The sequence below is a fragment of the Exophiala aquamarina genome (assembly GCF_000709125.1).
Source record: "Exophiala aquamarina CBS 119918 chromosome Unknown aczIA-supercont1.21, whole genome shotgun sequence".
NCBI lineage: Eukaryota > Fungi > Ascomycota > Eurotiomycetes > Chaetothyriales > Herpotrichiellaceae > Exophiala > Exophiala aquamarina.
In genome coordinates, this window is record NW_013550567.1 from 79,980 (window position 1) to 93,519 (window position 13,540).

The window sequence follows — 13,540 nt, forward strand, 5'->3', positions numbered from 1 at the left end:
AGCATATGTATACTGTGTCCATGAGGACAAGACAAGATTCATGAGTGAAAGGGTGTGTGAGAGCAAGAACGACGAGAACGACAACAAGGGGACAGAAGGGAATCGAATATTTATTCAATCGAACGGAATCAATGAGGATATCTATCCCGTATCCATTTCCATCAAACCGTCTGTCTTACGAGTCTGGCCTCGATGCTCAGTCCCAAACCCAATCAATCCTCGCAACAGTGAATAATATTCCTCTTCTCCTTTCGTGTGTCATAACGTCTTTTTCCCGGCTCGGTTACTGAGCCTACGTGTTCATTGATTATTGCATACAGTACACAGTTCACGCTAAGATACGTCCCCCAGCCTGCCCGTCCACCCACCCAGCCCGTTCGTTGTGTGATCGTTCTATCTATGTACAAGAGAACCCTCCCTTCACGTCTCCCCGTGGACTTGTCGCCAGCGCTCCCATGTGCGACGATGCTCCATCAGTTTGGAAAAAAAGGAATTCGGTGAGCGCCGGCGGAGATGGAACCAAAAACTCCTGGTGACCAAGTCAATGCAAAACACGGTTTCATCATTTCGTCCCCAAAGTCTTGGCTTGATGGATGGCATGACCGCGAGGGTTTCACATATCTCGTCTTTTTGTTGTTGTAGAGATAAACATTCATCGGGTAGGTAGGTGTAGCCTACCTAGCTAGCCATTTCCAATTCCAGTCCCAGCTCCAGGCCAGGCCAGGCCCAGTGCGTAAGCTTCGGCAGCATGTAACCACCGAGGACAACCAAAATCATCCAGTCCCTCAAAAGCGATCAATAACTATCACCCAAGCCCGTAAAATCGGGCACATCCTTATCACACTTGAAGTCCGGGGCATACGCCTTGTCGGGCAGAATGCCCGCCTGGCGGCCCAACATCCAGCTCCACTGAGTGGCGCTCTCGGTCTTCCAGGTCCAGTAGAACCAGCCCCATGCCTGCTCGAAGCTGTGCATCTGGGCCTCGGCATACATCTGTAGAAACGTCTTGTAGTCATTCGAGTAATCCTTGGGATCGGCGTTCGCCATGGCGCATGAGCACGGCGGCTGCGCACAGGTCGGCGTGAGGACTGACGTCTCCGGGTCGCCCGTGTCGAGTGTGCCAGCCCAGCGGGAGCCTTGTCCCACGTCGTTGAGGTTGGGCGTGCAGTCTGTGTCGGCCTGGGACCACTCGCCGTCGAGGGTCGGACCCCACCCTGTGTCCGGGTTGTTCGCGGTCACCATGATGCCCGTCCAGCCGGAGCAGGCGAGGTTGATCTTGTCTTGGTGCTTGAGCTTCAACTGGCCCACGTTGAAGATCTGGTACTGGTGCGTGTCCATGACGAGCTTGTCGTCGACGCCGCCGAACATGTCGTCCCACTGCGTGAGAGACAGAAACCCGTCGCCGAAGACCAGGTGCTGCGTGATGCCGTTGCCGCGGATCACGGTGATGGCCTTCTTGTTCCAGTCCAGCACCGAGTCCGGCGGGATGACCAGCATTTTCGGCTCGTTGACCAGCCCGTAGATCGTGATGACGTTCTTGTAGCGGTCCTGGGCGAAGAATTGGGAGAGTTGGTTGTGGATGTCGAGAGAGCGCTGTGCATTGGTCGCGCCGTTCGGGCCCAGGATCCAGCCGATATCGCCTTGTCGGCCGCTGTGCGCCCACCCGTTCTGGCTGCCGGGCACGGCGTGCAGGTCGAGGTTCACACGCAGCCCGTTCTGGCGGCAGTATTCGATCGCGCGGAGCAGGTAGCGCCATGCGATTTTGGCGACGTACGGGTCGCCGTCGTACGTTGTGACGGCCCAGTAAGGGAAGGGAATGCGCACATGGTCGAGCCCGGCGTTCTTGATGTCGGTGAAGCTTTGCTTTGTGATGAAGCTCGCGTAGTGCGTTTCTAGGACTCGGGACGCGGATGAGCCGAGTTTTGCGGTTAGCGTGTATTCGTCGACGATCTTGGCCGAGGCCGGGTAGTTGAACATCGACGGCGTGATGAATGGTTCAAGCGAGAACCAGCCGCCCACGTTGACGCCCCGGATCGGCATCTTGCCGTACTCCCATTTCTCATCCAGCGGTGGCACGTTGTCGTTCGCCCTCTTGGAGTCGTCCCACTCCGAGTACAGGCCCATCACGGACAGCCCGCCGACCGTCTCCTCGGTATACGTGCAGTTGAAGTCGGCCGTGTCGAGCCACGTCGAGATGTCCGTGTATGTTCCCTTTGCGGTCGCAGGCACAGAACCAGAGTCGCATTCGTTGCTGGGGGTGGATGCAGAACCCGAAGAGGAAGATCCTCCTGATGAGGACGATGAAGATGAGCCATCAGCAGTGTTGGATTTCTTGCTGCTGTTGTTGGCCACGACCACGCCGACGGGGATGAAGATGGCCAGCAACACAACCAGGAGAACCAGCAACCACCAGAACTTCTTTTTTGACAGACCTCCTCCACTACCGCCTTGGCGTCGACGCTCATCATCTTCATACTTCCCACCGCCTCCTCCTCCTCGTCTGTGAACCCGCTTCTCCGCTCTCCCCTCCTCCAAAATGGCCCCGCTGACATTCCTACTCTTCTTCCTCTTCTTCCGCTGCGACACCTCGGCAGCCTTCAAATTCTTGTACTGTTTCTTCTGCTGCTTCTGGGCCTCGTATTTCTCCTCGAACTCGGCCTTGTTGTTGTATGAGTTGAGTTTGGCAAGGGCCCCAGAACTCAACAGATGACTCGCACTGTCTGTGGAGGTGCCTGAGCTGTGTTTCTCGCGGTCTCGTTCTCTCTCACGTTCCGTTTTCCTGTGACTCGGCTTTCCTGCGCCGGCCCCACTGACTGATCTGTGCCTGTCGCTTTGTCTTCGGGGCTTTTTCTCGGGTGAGGGTGAAGGTACAGGTGATGATTTGGCTTTCTCCTTGTTGGGAGCCCTTCTTGGTGTTCGTGGTTCATCTTGAGGATTAGGTGCGCCTCGGACACCAGGCGGCCTGTTAAATGCAGGGCGTGTATCGGCCCTCGCCGTGGACTCGCGACGAGGCTTCGGCATGCAAGTCTCTGTTTGCTGAGACGGGTATCCTCACATCATCCGGGTGAGGTTTTCTTGGTTGTAAGGTAGATCTCCAGGTTTGTGGTGTTCAGCAGTCTCAAGGTGCGTTTATTGTATGTTTGCACTGTGTTCTGGCGGCAATCAAGTGGATGCAGTGGCCCGGTGCTACATACGTGTTCCTTGATTTCGTGGTCTTGGAGTTCCTTGGGAGCCAATCTCTGTCCCACTTTGTCGTTGCCCAGCAACCAGATCGCCGCCTCCAACTTCGCGTAAGATAGACGAATGTGACTAGTGACCGCTACTTTTAGCCCAGGACGGATCGTTAAATGGTTAATCTGTAAGTTGCACGAGTATCGCATTCTGTGCTCGGTAATGATATGGTAGAAGCACCTTGGCCGCCCCCTGGTACCATTGCCAGCCACAAATGGTATCACCTTTACCTTGGTTGCCAACCAGTAACCACCTCACGTGCCTAAGCAACCACGCTTCACGGTTCGTTCACCGCGTTCAACGCCTTATCCCTATTCCCTTTATTTGTCTCGGCAACATAAGAGGTAAGATATGCAGGCACCTCCTTGATTTTGTTGGTCTCACTCGGAACCGGGGCTTCAAATGCCTCATACACGGGAACGACCCCCGTCCAGACCTTCTCCGTGATTTCATCGCGGTTCTCATCCTTTGCCTCGTCATGTGGGCCACCTTGTCGGATCTTGCCACTGCCAGTCTCGATCTTGACCCGGAGGATGGTGGTAGACGTCATTTCCACATTATCAGGTGGCACCCTGGTGTTCTCCCATCGATTCGCGACTACTTTATTGGTGATCAGCTCCATGGCGTACAGCTTTTCCTCGTCTGTGTCGACTGGCTTCGCATAGCCTTGGAGAACAGCCGACCGGTAGTTATAGCTGTGCGAGTTAGGAGTCAGAGCCAACACCAGCCCGTCCACTTTGGTGGCTGCCAGGGAGACGGGCAACCCCTCGGCCGAATCACGCGCGATACGCATGAGTCTCGAACTAACATAGCCGTGCAGGTAGCAGTCAAGCGGCTCGTCCAGACTGGCAGAAGGGTAGTCAAAAGAGCCCATAACTCCTATCATTGGAAGAATTGCAGGGAATGGCTGGTCGGGGCCTGGTGGAAATGAGACATGGAGAACTGAGGTTGTATTGATTATGGAATGGATCGCCTCCAGGTCATATGTCCCTGAAACAGTCAGTGCATAGTGTTCCTTTCGATGTTCATGAGCCATACTCTTCGACATACCTCTGTTGTTGTATCGCTTCAACGTGTTTTGCGCTTTCTTGGGATACTCCAGATTGCGCACCATTTTTGCCACGATTTTGCAGATGGAGTTGTGGATTTCTCTCGAGTGGATCTATATCCAGTCTTGATGCCTTTCGACTCAATTAAATAAAACCGCAACATGAGTCACTCCAATGGCGTAAATGCTATTCAATGCAAAGGGCGTCAGTGGGCAGATCCATGTCCGTCCATTTCAGGAAGTTCCATCCGAGGCACGTGACCCGCGTGGAGAAGAGCGTCACCATTTCGAGGTTGATCGTTCGAGGGTTCGCGGTCTGTTCTTCGAGATTTTACTTTGTGCAACCAGTTTAATATTGATGCCGAGGTACTTTGTCTCTATATCGACTCTCTCGGCCTCTTACCCCACGCAAAAGGCATTGCAGGAGCATGTCTATGCGGAGGAAGTTATGGCACAATATCACCCTTGCCAGTGATGTCCTCCAACCATCAACAAGGCACATCCAACTTCCCTTCCCTCGAAAGTACAATACCCTCACGGTCCACGCTGCTGATCTCTCGTTCGGCCAGCCAGTCCATGAGACACATCCTCACCTGCTTCAGCCAGGGGAGTTGACTCCAGGAATCACCGCTCAAGAATATGCGGATCGACGCACCAGGCTGGCGGCCAAGCTGCCCGACAAGGCCATTGCCATCATTGCAGCTTCAGACATTCAGTTTCGTACAGGAAGTGTCTTCTACGAATTCCACCAAGATCCTGATTTCCTCTACTTGACCGGCTTCAATGAACCCGAGGCACTGGCTGTCATTGGTCGGGATTCAACCGGCACCGATCATACCTTCCACCTCTTCGTCCGAGAGAAGGATCCCAAGGCGGAGATCTGGGATGGAGCAAGATCAGGAACACACGCTGCAGGAGATGTTTTCAACGCAGACGAGACGGGTGATATCAGTAAAGTGAAAAAGGTGCTGTCAGACCTGGTGGGTGAAGCATCACAGGTTTACACAGATATCGCCACTCCCGATTCCAATCAATCCGCACTACGGCGCCTGCTGTATGGACAGCCCCGAAAGACCACCGAGTTTGCCGAGCTCATCAAGTCCAACAAAGTCAATCGTCTGCGACCTATCATGAACGAATTAAGAGCGTTCAAAAGCCCTGCCGAAGTTGAAGTGATGCGAAAGGCGGGCAAGGCTTCTGGCCGAGCACATACAGAGGCAATGAGGCAAGCCTGGACGAGGGAAAAGCAGCTTGATGCATATCTTCGTTACCGATTTACGGCAAACGGATGCGATTCAATCGCATTCGAGCCAGTGGTGGCTGGTGGGAAGAATGCTCTGGGTATTCATTACGTGCGCAACGACGACATCCTCCAGGACGATGAAATGGTTTTGGTCGATGGCGGCGGCAAATACGGAGGGTATATCGCCGACATCACTCGAACATGGCCAGTGGGGGGCAAGTTCAGCGACGCCCAGCGAGACCTCTACCAAGCAGTGCTCAGCGTACAGAGAACGTTGATCTCATTGTGCCGAGCAAGTGCCAACATGTCACTGGACAAGCTTCACAGCATTGCTGAAGAACAGATGCGCGACGACTTACGACAAATCGGGTTTGACTTGTCTGCCAAGCAAGTCGAAAGCCTCTTTCCACATCATTTGAGCCATTACATCGGCATGGATGTACATGACACGGTCGGCTACACAAGAAAAGTTATTTTGCAAGAAGGACACTGTATTACTATTGAGCCTGGGGTCTATGTACCCGACGATGAGCGATGGCCCAAGCATTTCCGAAACATGGGAGTGCGTATTGAAGATAGTGTAAGCATACAGGAGGACAGCCCGTTTGTATTGACAACGGAAGCTGTCAAGGAAGTGGTTGATATTGAAGCCTTGCGAGCCTAGTGTTGTAGCCATTGGCTTGGAATGTGTAATATACGATATACATACGAAGTACAGTAGTTGAACATCTCTCCCCCCCTTGAATCCCCGCCGATTTAACATGGCCCTGAAATCACACTAAGTCTTGGTGTATGCTACATAACTAATTATCTCCATAATCTCGCCCGAACCGGAAATGATGTGATCTTTTCTGCCAAGGGCGTCGGAGCTGTCGACATAATCCTGGGAGAAGCCGAGATCTCTACAAGCCGAGATCACTAATTGGCCCAACGGCGTAACTTTGGTGCCTCCATCTTTCTGGCTTGACTTGACTCATTCCATTATCTCCATTCAGCCAATCCGTGGTTCCATCACTCGAGATTGAAAGTTCAAAACCATGTCTTGAGCAGCTCAGGATTGAGCAAACCATTAGCAGTCTCACCATCCATCGACCATCTTTACAGCATCTTTCGCACAGACTGAAACTCTGTCTGGACACAAGAGAAAATCTCCAAAAGCCTATTCCACCGTTCCTTACTACTCGTAGTACAATTCGTTCTAGCCCACACATCAAGGAACCCCAATCACACCAGGCGTCAACTTCAAGATGCCAACTTCCACTCCGGCTCAGCCTCACGAGGATGAGGGCCACGCTTCAACCGAGAGAAGCCCTCTGCTTGGACGTCTGAATGAGACGGTGAACAGCAACGGCGCCATTGTCGTCGAGCCCGAGAACGCCCAGCCAGTCTCGGATGGAGCTGGCGGTGTTGGCGAACAGGAACCAGCACTCGCCAACGAGCCATCGACCAAGAAGCTCCTCGCCATCATGGGCGCCCTCTGGCTCGGGGTTTTCTTCGCTGCACTGGGTACGTTTGTTTACACCTTTTCCCACTCAGCCCAAAAGACACACTATCCCTTTCCTCCTGCCCTCCCATTTGAACTGAATCCCCCGGAAGTTCCAACGTGAACGGCCTCAAACCCATCCAAAGCCCCTACATCAATAGAACCACACAGCTAACACTTCCCCCTCGGGGGAAACCAACTGCACAGACGGGACAATCGTCGCGACCTTGACGGCGCCAATCTCGTCCTCATTCGACTCGCTCTCGCTCCTATCGTGGCTCGCGAGCGGCTACCTGATCGCGAACGCGGCGTGCCAACCGCTCTCGGGCAAACTGACCGACATCTTCTCGCGGCGCACCGGCCTGATCTTCAGCAACATCTTCTTCGGCGTGGGGACGTTGATCTGCGGGCTCGCGCCCAACGCCGAGACGATCGTGGCGGGGCGCGTGATCGCAGGCATCGGCGGCGGCGGACTCACCTGCATCTCGACTTTCGTGACCTCGGACCTCGTCCCACTGCGCAGGCGCGGCGTCTGGCAGGGCTACGGCAACCTGGTCTACGGGCTGGGCATGGGCTGCGGCGGCGTCGTGGGCGGCGTGCTGGCGGACCGCCTGTCGTGGCGCTGGGCCTTCCTGCTGCAGGTGCCGTTCATCGTGCTCTCGGCCGTGCTGGTCGTGTTCCTGCTCGACATCCCCTTGAATCCCGCCTCATCATCCAAGGGCTCCGCGCTGCGGCGCATCGACTTCCTCGGCGCCACCCTGCTCGTCACGAGCCTGCTGCTCCTCCTCCTGGGCCTGAACACAGGTGGGAACCAGCTGCCCTGGTCGCACCCGCTGATCGTCACCTCACTGGTCCTCAGTGGCGCGACCCTCGCCCTCTTCCTGTACCTCGAGTCCTCGCCGCACTGGATCCCCGAGCCCATGATCCCGGTACCCGTGATCGTGCGCTCACGCACCGTGCTCGCCGCGTACTTGACGAACTGGTTCGGCACCATGGCTTCCTTCCTGGCGCTGTACTACGTGCCACTCTACCTCCAAGTGCGCGGTGAATCGAGCACCGCCGCAGGCCTCCGCCTCGTGCCCATGGCCGCCGCGATGTCCGTGGGCTCCCTGGGGTCAGGGATCCTGATGCGCGTGACGGGTGTCTACTACTGGCAGAGCGCGGCGTCCATGGGACTGTTCGTGCTTGGCTCCGCGCTGATCTGCAGCTTCACGCTCGACTCGCCCATCTGGCAAACGTACGTGTACCCGGTGCCGCTGGGGTTGGCGTACGGGTCGATGCTGACCATCACGCTGGTCGCCATGATCTCTGCCGTCGACCACGAGCACCAGGCCGTCATCACCGCCGCCAGCTACGCCTTCCGCTCCACCGGTTCCACCATCGGCATCACCGTCGCGAGCGCTGCGTTCCAGAACATCCTGACGAATGAGCTGCGCGCTACCTATGGTGGCTTGCCCGGGAGTGACAAGGTGATCAAACGCATTACGGACAGCCTCGACAGTGTCAATCATCTGCCGAGCGGCTGGGATCGGGGCGTTGTCATGGACATTTATATGCATGCTTTGCGGGGTTCCTTCTTCTCTGGTCTGGCGTTGGCGTTGCTGGCGTTGCTCGTCGCCCTGGCTATGAAGGAGCATCATCTGCACAAAAATCTCGCCAGGAAATAGGCTACCAACCTGGGAAACGGCGGCTTGGGGCCTTTGTTCCTGGAGATCAAACGAATACAAAATGAAAGAAAAGGCGGGATTGGTTTGGCAAATATTATTCCTTTTGGAATTTGGGAGATAAGAGAATACCTCCTCACGGGACTTGGTGCATTGCAATATTCTAGACTTGATATAGAGCAGATAGATAGGGACAAGGGGTTGCACGCATTTATAGTCATCCTCGGTATCTTTTCATATTCCTCTGGGACATACCCGTCAGTGAGGTGTCCTTGCTAATTCCCAACTGCTTCTTCATTCGTTGCTTTGATATGTTGGAAAATACCTTCATTGCCCAGACGTTTGTCTAGCAACGGTATTGACAAACCAACTAAGCTGAGCGGAAATACGACGGCCTTTACTTGAACAAGGTCTGTTCTTGATTTCTTCCACACCCTGGGAGTTTCCCGTTCTTCTGGAATGAAGCTCACCGGTGTAGCGTTCTCACCGGTTGCACAGCACTGATAGCTGTTCAATTGATCCACTGAACATGGCAATCCTTCTAATGTTACAGGAGGCACAGATGCAAAATATCATCACGGATCCGTGGGTTCTCCAATTGTTGGGTGGGCATCCAGACCACACATTCCCGTCCACATTCTATTTCTTGCTGCTTAAGATACTAACAGATGGATAACATCTAGACTAAGTTGAGTGGATTTGATCGGAGACCATGTCCTCTCTAGTGTCGCAATTCTACTTGTCAGAACATGCATTGCGTTACCATGGCCAGGACCAAAAGCTTTGGTGCACAGTTATCTAAGGCCGGAAATTCACAATGTCAATGACTCGAGATCAACGACCTACCTGATTGCGAGTGGCAATGGCATACTACTACGAAAGGCTAAGGATACATCAAAAAGATTATCAGAGCTATGGTTCAGTGCTGGCTAAATGGTCCCCAATTCTCGCCAAATTTAATCAGTGAAGACCATTTGAGGAGTTTCACCAGTGCTGACATGTTCAACCTTGTTCGGAAGAAAAGGCGATGGGGGACTCTGGAAGTCCCGGTCGAGATCGGCAATGTTTGTTTCAAACTCGACAATCACTCGTTCCCCTCGAGCCTCGACTCGTGCCAGGCAACTTGTGTGTCAACATGTCTAAACCTGGTGCGGAATCAGAGTTTACCGTAGAGCCTCGCTTGACGATCGGCGAGGTGCAAAGGACACAAAATCGCAACGATACCCTTGGAATGACATTCTCGGTAGCAGGGTGATTTCTCCCACTCCCACGCAATGGACCGGCCCGAGATATTCGCCTTTTGTGATGTGGCAGACTGCTGTAGGTGCAAAGCTAGAAAATATCGGTCACTGTAGTCTAGCTCCCGTCTCTCCTGCAGAAGCTCAGTGGGAGGGTGTCTCCAGTAACCCAGTCGACGGCCCACCCAGACGAACAGAGTTAACAACACAAGACTCGCACTGGGAACGCCCCCCAAAAGGTGGAGCCAGCCAGTTCGGCCATCGTAATAGCCACGCAACAAGCAGGATACATCCTTTCATGGCAAAAGTTCGATCGAGTAGCCGAATATCCTTTCAGATCAGCCTTTCTCAGAACAGTCACCTTGGAACTTTTGTTCATGGCAATGGGTCATGGATTCAGCCCGTTGCCATGTACTGCCCCACAAAGATATAGCTTTTGCTGCAAGCTTCACCAAGCCCACTAGCCAAATTTATGCAATGGAACTTGACGGCCTCTGTGTTTATATCAGAAGGAGGGTGGCTCTCATCGGCGAGGCAGACACTAGATCCGTATCAACGGGAAAAAGTTGCCGGTTATCTTGCTGTAAAGGCTGAGAAGGTCCAATATTATGGAGCAAAGCGAGCGTCAAGGCCTCTTCTAGTGGGTCTACCTGGTTGTACATTTCTCCAAAAGTGTCAAGGCCTTGGTGCCACCGAAGGCGTTTCTTCAGAGACAGGCTGATGTCAAGGATTGGTGCCAGGCTCCATTATGGCATGGTATTACCTTTCGCCTGCAGGGTGCCCAGGTGATTCCGTCTCTGTCGAACCTTCCAAAGGCAAAACTGTAAGAAATCTTGACCCATGCAGCCACTAGCGCTCTCCACCTGAAAATTGCATTGCCTTTTTTTTAACAGCGTGATGGTGTTGGCAGTACAACTCAATAGCAGTCTGTCCACCAGTGAGGCCAGTCCAACTCAACTGGACTATGCAGGGCATCAATCCTGGATCGATGTCACAACGGGTTATGGTCTTCGCTGACCACTGCTGCTTTGCTTCTGAGAGAGTGACTGGAATCTCAAGATGCGGGTTTGCAGTAATGTGCTGGCGGAACATGGTTCAGCCCGGGACATTCGACTAGTGACGACAGAAGGTCAGCCACCGGCTGAGCTGGCGTGATGCAAGGACTAGATCCTCTCGTCTTGGAGCAGGGTTCGTAATAGCCCTGGCATCAGCGAAAGGCTGGCACCGGTGTTTGGCCTTACCATCATAGTTGTTCGCTCGTGTGAGCTTCTCATTTGGCCACGTCTCCGATCGAGACGATCTTACGTGCTCTGGAGGACTGGTGTGTGGCGAAGAGACCAGGCATCGCATGCTCACATGCACGGGCATGCCCCCAGAAAGGGCCAACACTGAAGCCAGGGAAGCTTGCTGCCTGTAAGTGCAGTGCCCCTCTCCCTCGAACGTCCAGAGCAATTGCTGACTATAAGGTGTGTTGTGTTGGAAAGTGGATGTTAGGCCATTTTTCATACTGCTGCAATTCCTGAGACATGACATAAGTTTCGACCTGCTAGTGCTATTTCAAAGCTTTTATGCAACCCAGGTGATACACGAAAACAATGGCCAGGCCTGTCCCGTGCATAGCGAAGTGCCTGGCTTTGGCCATAGTCCTGCATCGATTTACACACTGTATTGACCTGCAGGACTACCCAATATGCAGCCAGTCTGTAAGGTGTGACTAGTATAGTTAGAGCTGCAGGTCCATATACATGGCTTCTTACCGATACATCTTTCCATGGTATCAATGAGTGGGAGAGTCCCGCTTCCTCGGACCTCTTCATCCATTCGTGAATTGACACATATCATCCACTCGACGATTTCCTCAAGTGAGCAACCACGCAGCATGGGGAAACTTGTCCGGTTGTCCACTCAGGGACAGTTTGTACACAGAATGGGTCAAGCAGGTGACATCGAGGCGGCGAGGTATGTCAAGTGTAGCTCTCGGTCTCGTGCTTGTCAGAGAAAGGCTAGACTCTCCCCCATCTCATTCGCCACCGTGACAGCAAACAGAGGAAGAACGACATCATGCAGCACAGAGACCGGAATTGACCGCTTCACCGGGTGCAGACTGAATTGAAACATCGGCTACCGTATAGACATTCGCAGCCAATGAAGCCATGAAGGATAAGTCTAGGGTCGCAGAGGATTAGTGGTGGCAATGCTGCTAGTACATGGAGGTTGAATTGGTCACTTTTGATCCAAGAGCCGGTGGTCGATTAAAGGTACACTACACCTAGGGAGCACTGGTGAAAGTACGTTCTGTTCCAGATATCTCTGAGGTCGAACCGAAGACAAAGGTTCATAAGCTGAAATCGTCCGAGCGCTTATTCACAGAAAGGGCGCCGTGAAGGTGCAAACTCCAGAGCATTAAAGGGCAACCGCCTCCTACTGTGAGTCAATATCATTCTCGTAGGGAAAAGTCTTGTTGTACCACCAAATAGTGAGCAACCCACATAAAGCTGCTTGGAATGTTTCATGTCCGGGGAGTCTTTCCTGGATTGAGAGGGTACTTGACTGACAATCATCGGCCAGTCGAAGGTTTTCCATAGTCTGGAAGGCGAACCAACCACAGTTCCAGTGGCCCTGTTTGAGTTGTCCTAGTATGACTAGTTGAGATGTGCTACTTTGCAAGAACTGATTATCGATGCGGGGACTGGAAATGGGGCAATATGAAAGTCCGCTGTCAGAGACAACCTCGAATTGGCGAGACATGTGGTGCCAAACTTGTTGACACAGAAAATGTGACAAAAATCGGTGATGAGTGTAGGCTTTGCCAGGAGATCAAAGTTAAGCAGAGACGGCTGCAGAAAGAGAAGGACAACATCAAACGGTGGAGCCGGGAAGGGACTAGGTTTTCAAGCCTCATCGAGAAGGCTCAGCGTGACGCCAAAGACCTCGAGGACACGATTGCAGAGATGATAGGCCGACGGCCATCGATTACCGCAAGCAACAACTATCTGGCTCGAGGAGGGCCGGTGAGCGCTCCTTTGTCTGGAAGCCTGAGCGCCGACCCATACTCGACCACGACATATGCTAGCCCAGCATATGGCGGTTACAGCAGTAACGGTTAGTCTCTTGCCGACAAGTCGAAGAAGCCAAGGGAGTACTGATGCTGAACAACTCATTCAGGTGATGTCAACAGAAACCTAACAAGCTCTTCTATGCATCCGTCGGCCTATCCTGGTACAGGGTCCTACCACGGCGGCTACTCGAATGCACACTACAACAGGTAGTGGCGCTTTCGAGCAAGCCTTTGGAAAGAGTTTTGACCGGCAAGCTCAGAAAGTCATTTGGTTTATCGGCTCAGGATCTGGGTGACACAAAAAACATGGCGGAGTCCATATTCCCAGTGATCCAGAAGAGGGAGCTTTGGAGATATCGGCTGACCCTGGGGCTTTGATTGATCTCCCGGGGACACTGTCGTCTGGCAGGCAGTCACGGGGTGAGGTGTTCCACGGCAAAATGTTATGAAGGCGCTTTGATGATTTTTCCACCCTTAAGCTGAGCCGGTCTCATGCAGGAGGTCAGTGCCAGCATCTGTAGGCGCCGAACCTGCATAGGCGTGGAGTTTTAAGTTGGGGGATAATGGGGTTAAGC

At 53.3% G+C, this 13,540-nt stretch overlaps 5 protein-coding genes across 5 annotated transcripts; 3 read left to right on the plus strand and 2 right to left on the minus strand.

Annotated features, from left to right (window-relative positions):
* Positions 1-795: 795 nt before the first annotated feature.
* A1O9_12082 (glucan 1,3-beta-glucosidase) lies at positions 796-3,021 on the minus strand (the record flags this gene model as incomplete). The annotated part of the gene is made up of 1 exon (XM_013398881.1): positions 796-3,021. One exon carries the CDS (start codon positions 3,019-3,021, stop codon positions 796-798), a length of 2,226 nt encoding a protein of 741 aa, XP_013254335.1.
* Positions 3,022-3,508: 487 nt separating this feature from the next.
* Positions 3,509-4,345, minus strand: A1O9_12083 (uncharacterized protein; the record flags this gene model as incomplete). Its single annotated transcript, XM_013398882.1, has 2 exons — positions 3,509-4,221; positions 4,282-4,345. The coding sequence occupies 2 exons, from the start codon at positions 4,343-4,345 to the stop codon at positions 3,509-3,511; spliced, it is 777 nt and encodes a 258-aa protein (XP_013254336.1).
* A 362-nt stretch (positions 4,346-4,707) lies between these two features.
* A1O9_12084 (xaa-Pro aminopeptidase) lies at positions 4,708-6,186 on the plus strand (the record flags this gene model as incomplete). The annotated part of the gene is made up of 1 exon (XM_013398883.1): positions 4,708-6,186. One exon carries the CDS (start codon positions 4,708-4,710, stop codon positions 6,184-6,186), a length of 1,479 nt encoding a protein of 492 aa, XP_013254337.1.
* A 583-nt stretch (positions 6,187-6,769) lies between these two features.
* On the plus strand, positions 6,770-8,672 carry A1O9_12085 (uncharacterized protein; the record flags this gene model as incomplete). The annotated part of the gene is made up of 2 exons (XM_013398884.1): positions 6,770-7,028; positions 7,213-8,672. 2 exons carry the CDS (start codon positions 6,770-6,772, stop codon positions 8,670-8,672), a joined length of 1,719 nt encoding a protein of 572 aa, XP_013254338.1.
* Positions 8,673-12,558: 3,886 nt separating this feature from the next.
* On the plus strand, positions 12,559-13,014 carry A1O9_12086 (uncharacterized protein; the record flags this gene model as incomplete). The annotated part of the gene is made up of 1 exon (XM_013398885.1): positions 12,559-13,014. The coding sequence occupies one exon, from the start codon at positions 12,559-12,561 to the stop codon at positions 13,012-13,014; it is 456 nt and encodes a 151-aa protein (XP_013254339.1).
* Between the last annotated feature and the right edge of the window lie 526 nt (positions 13,015-13,540).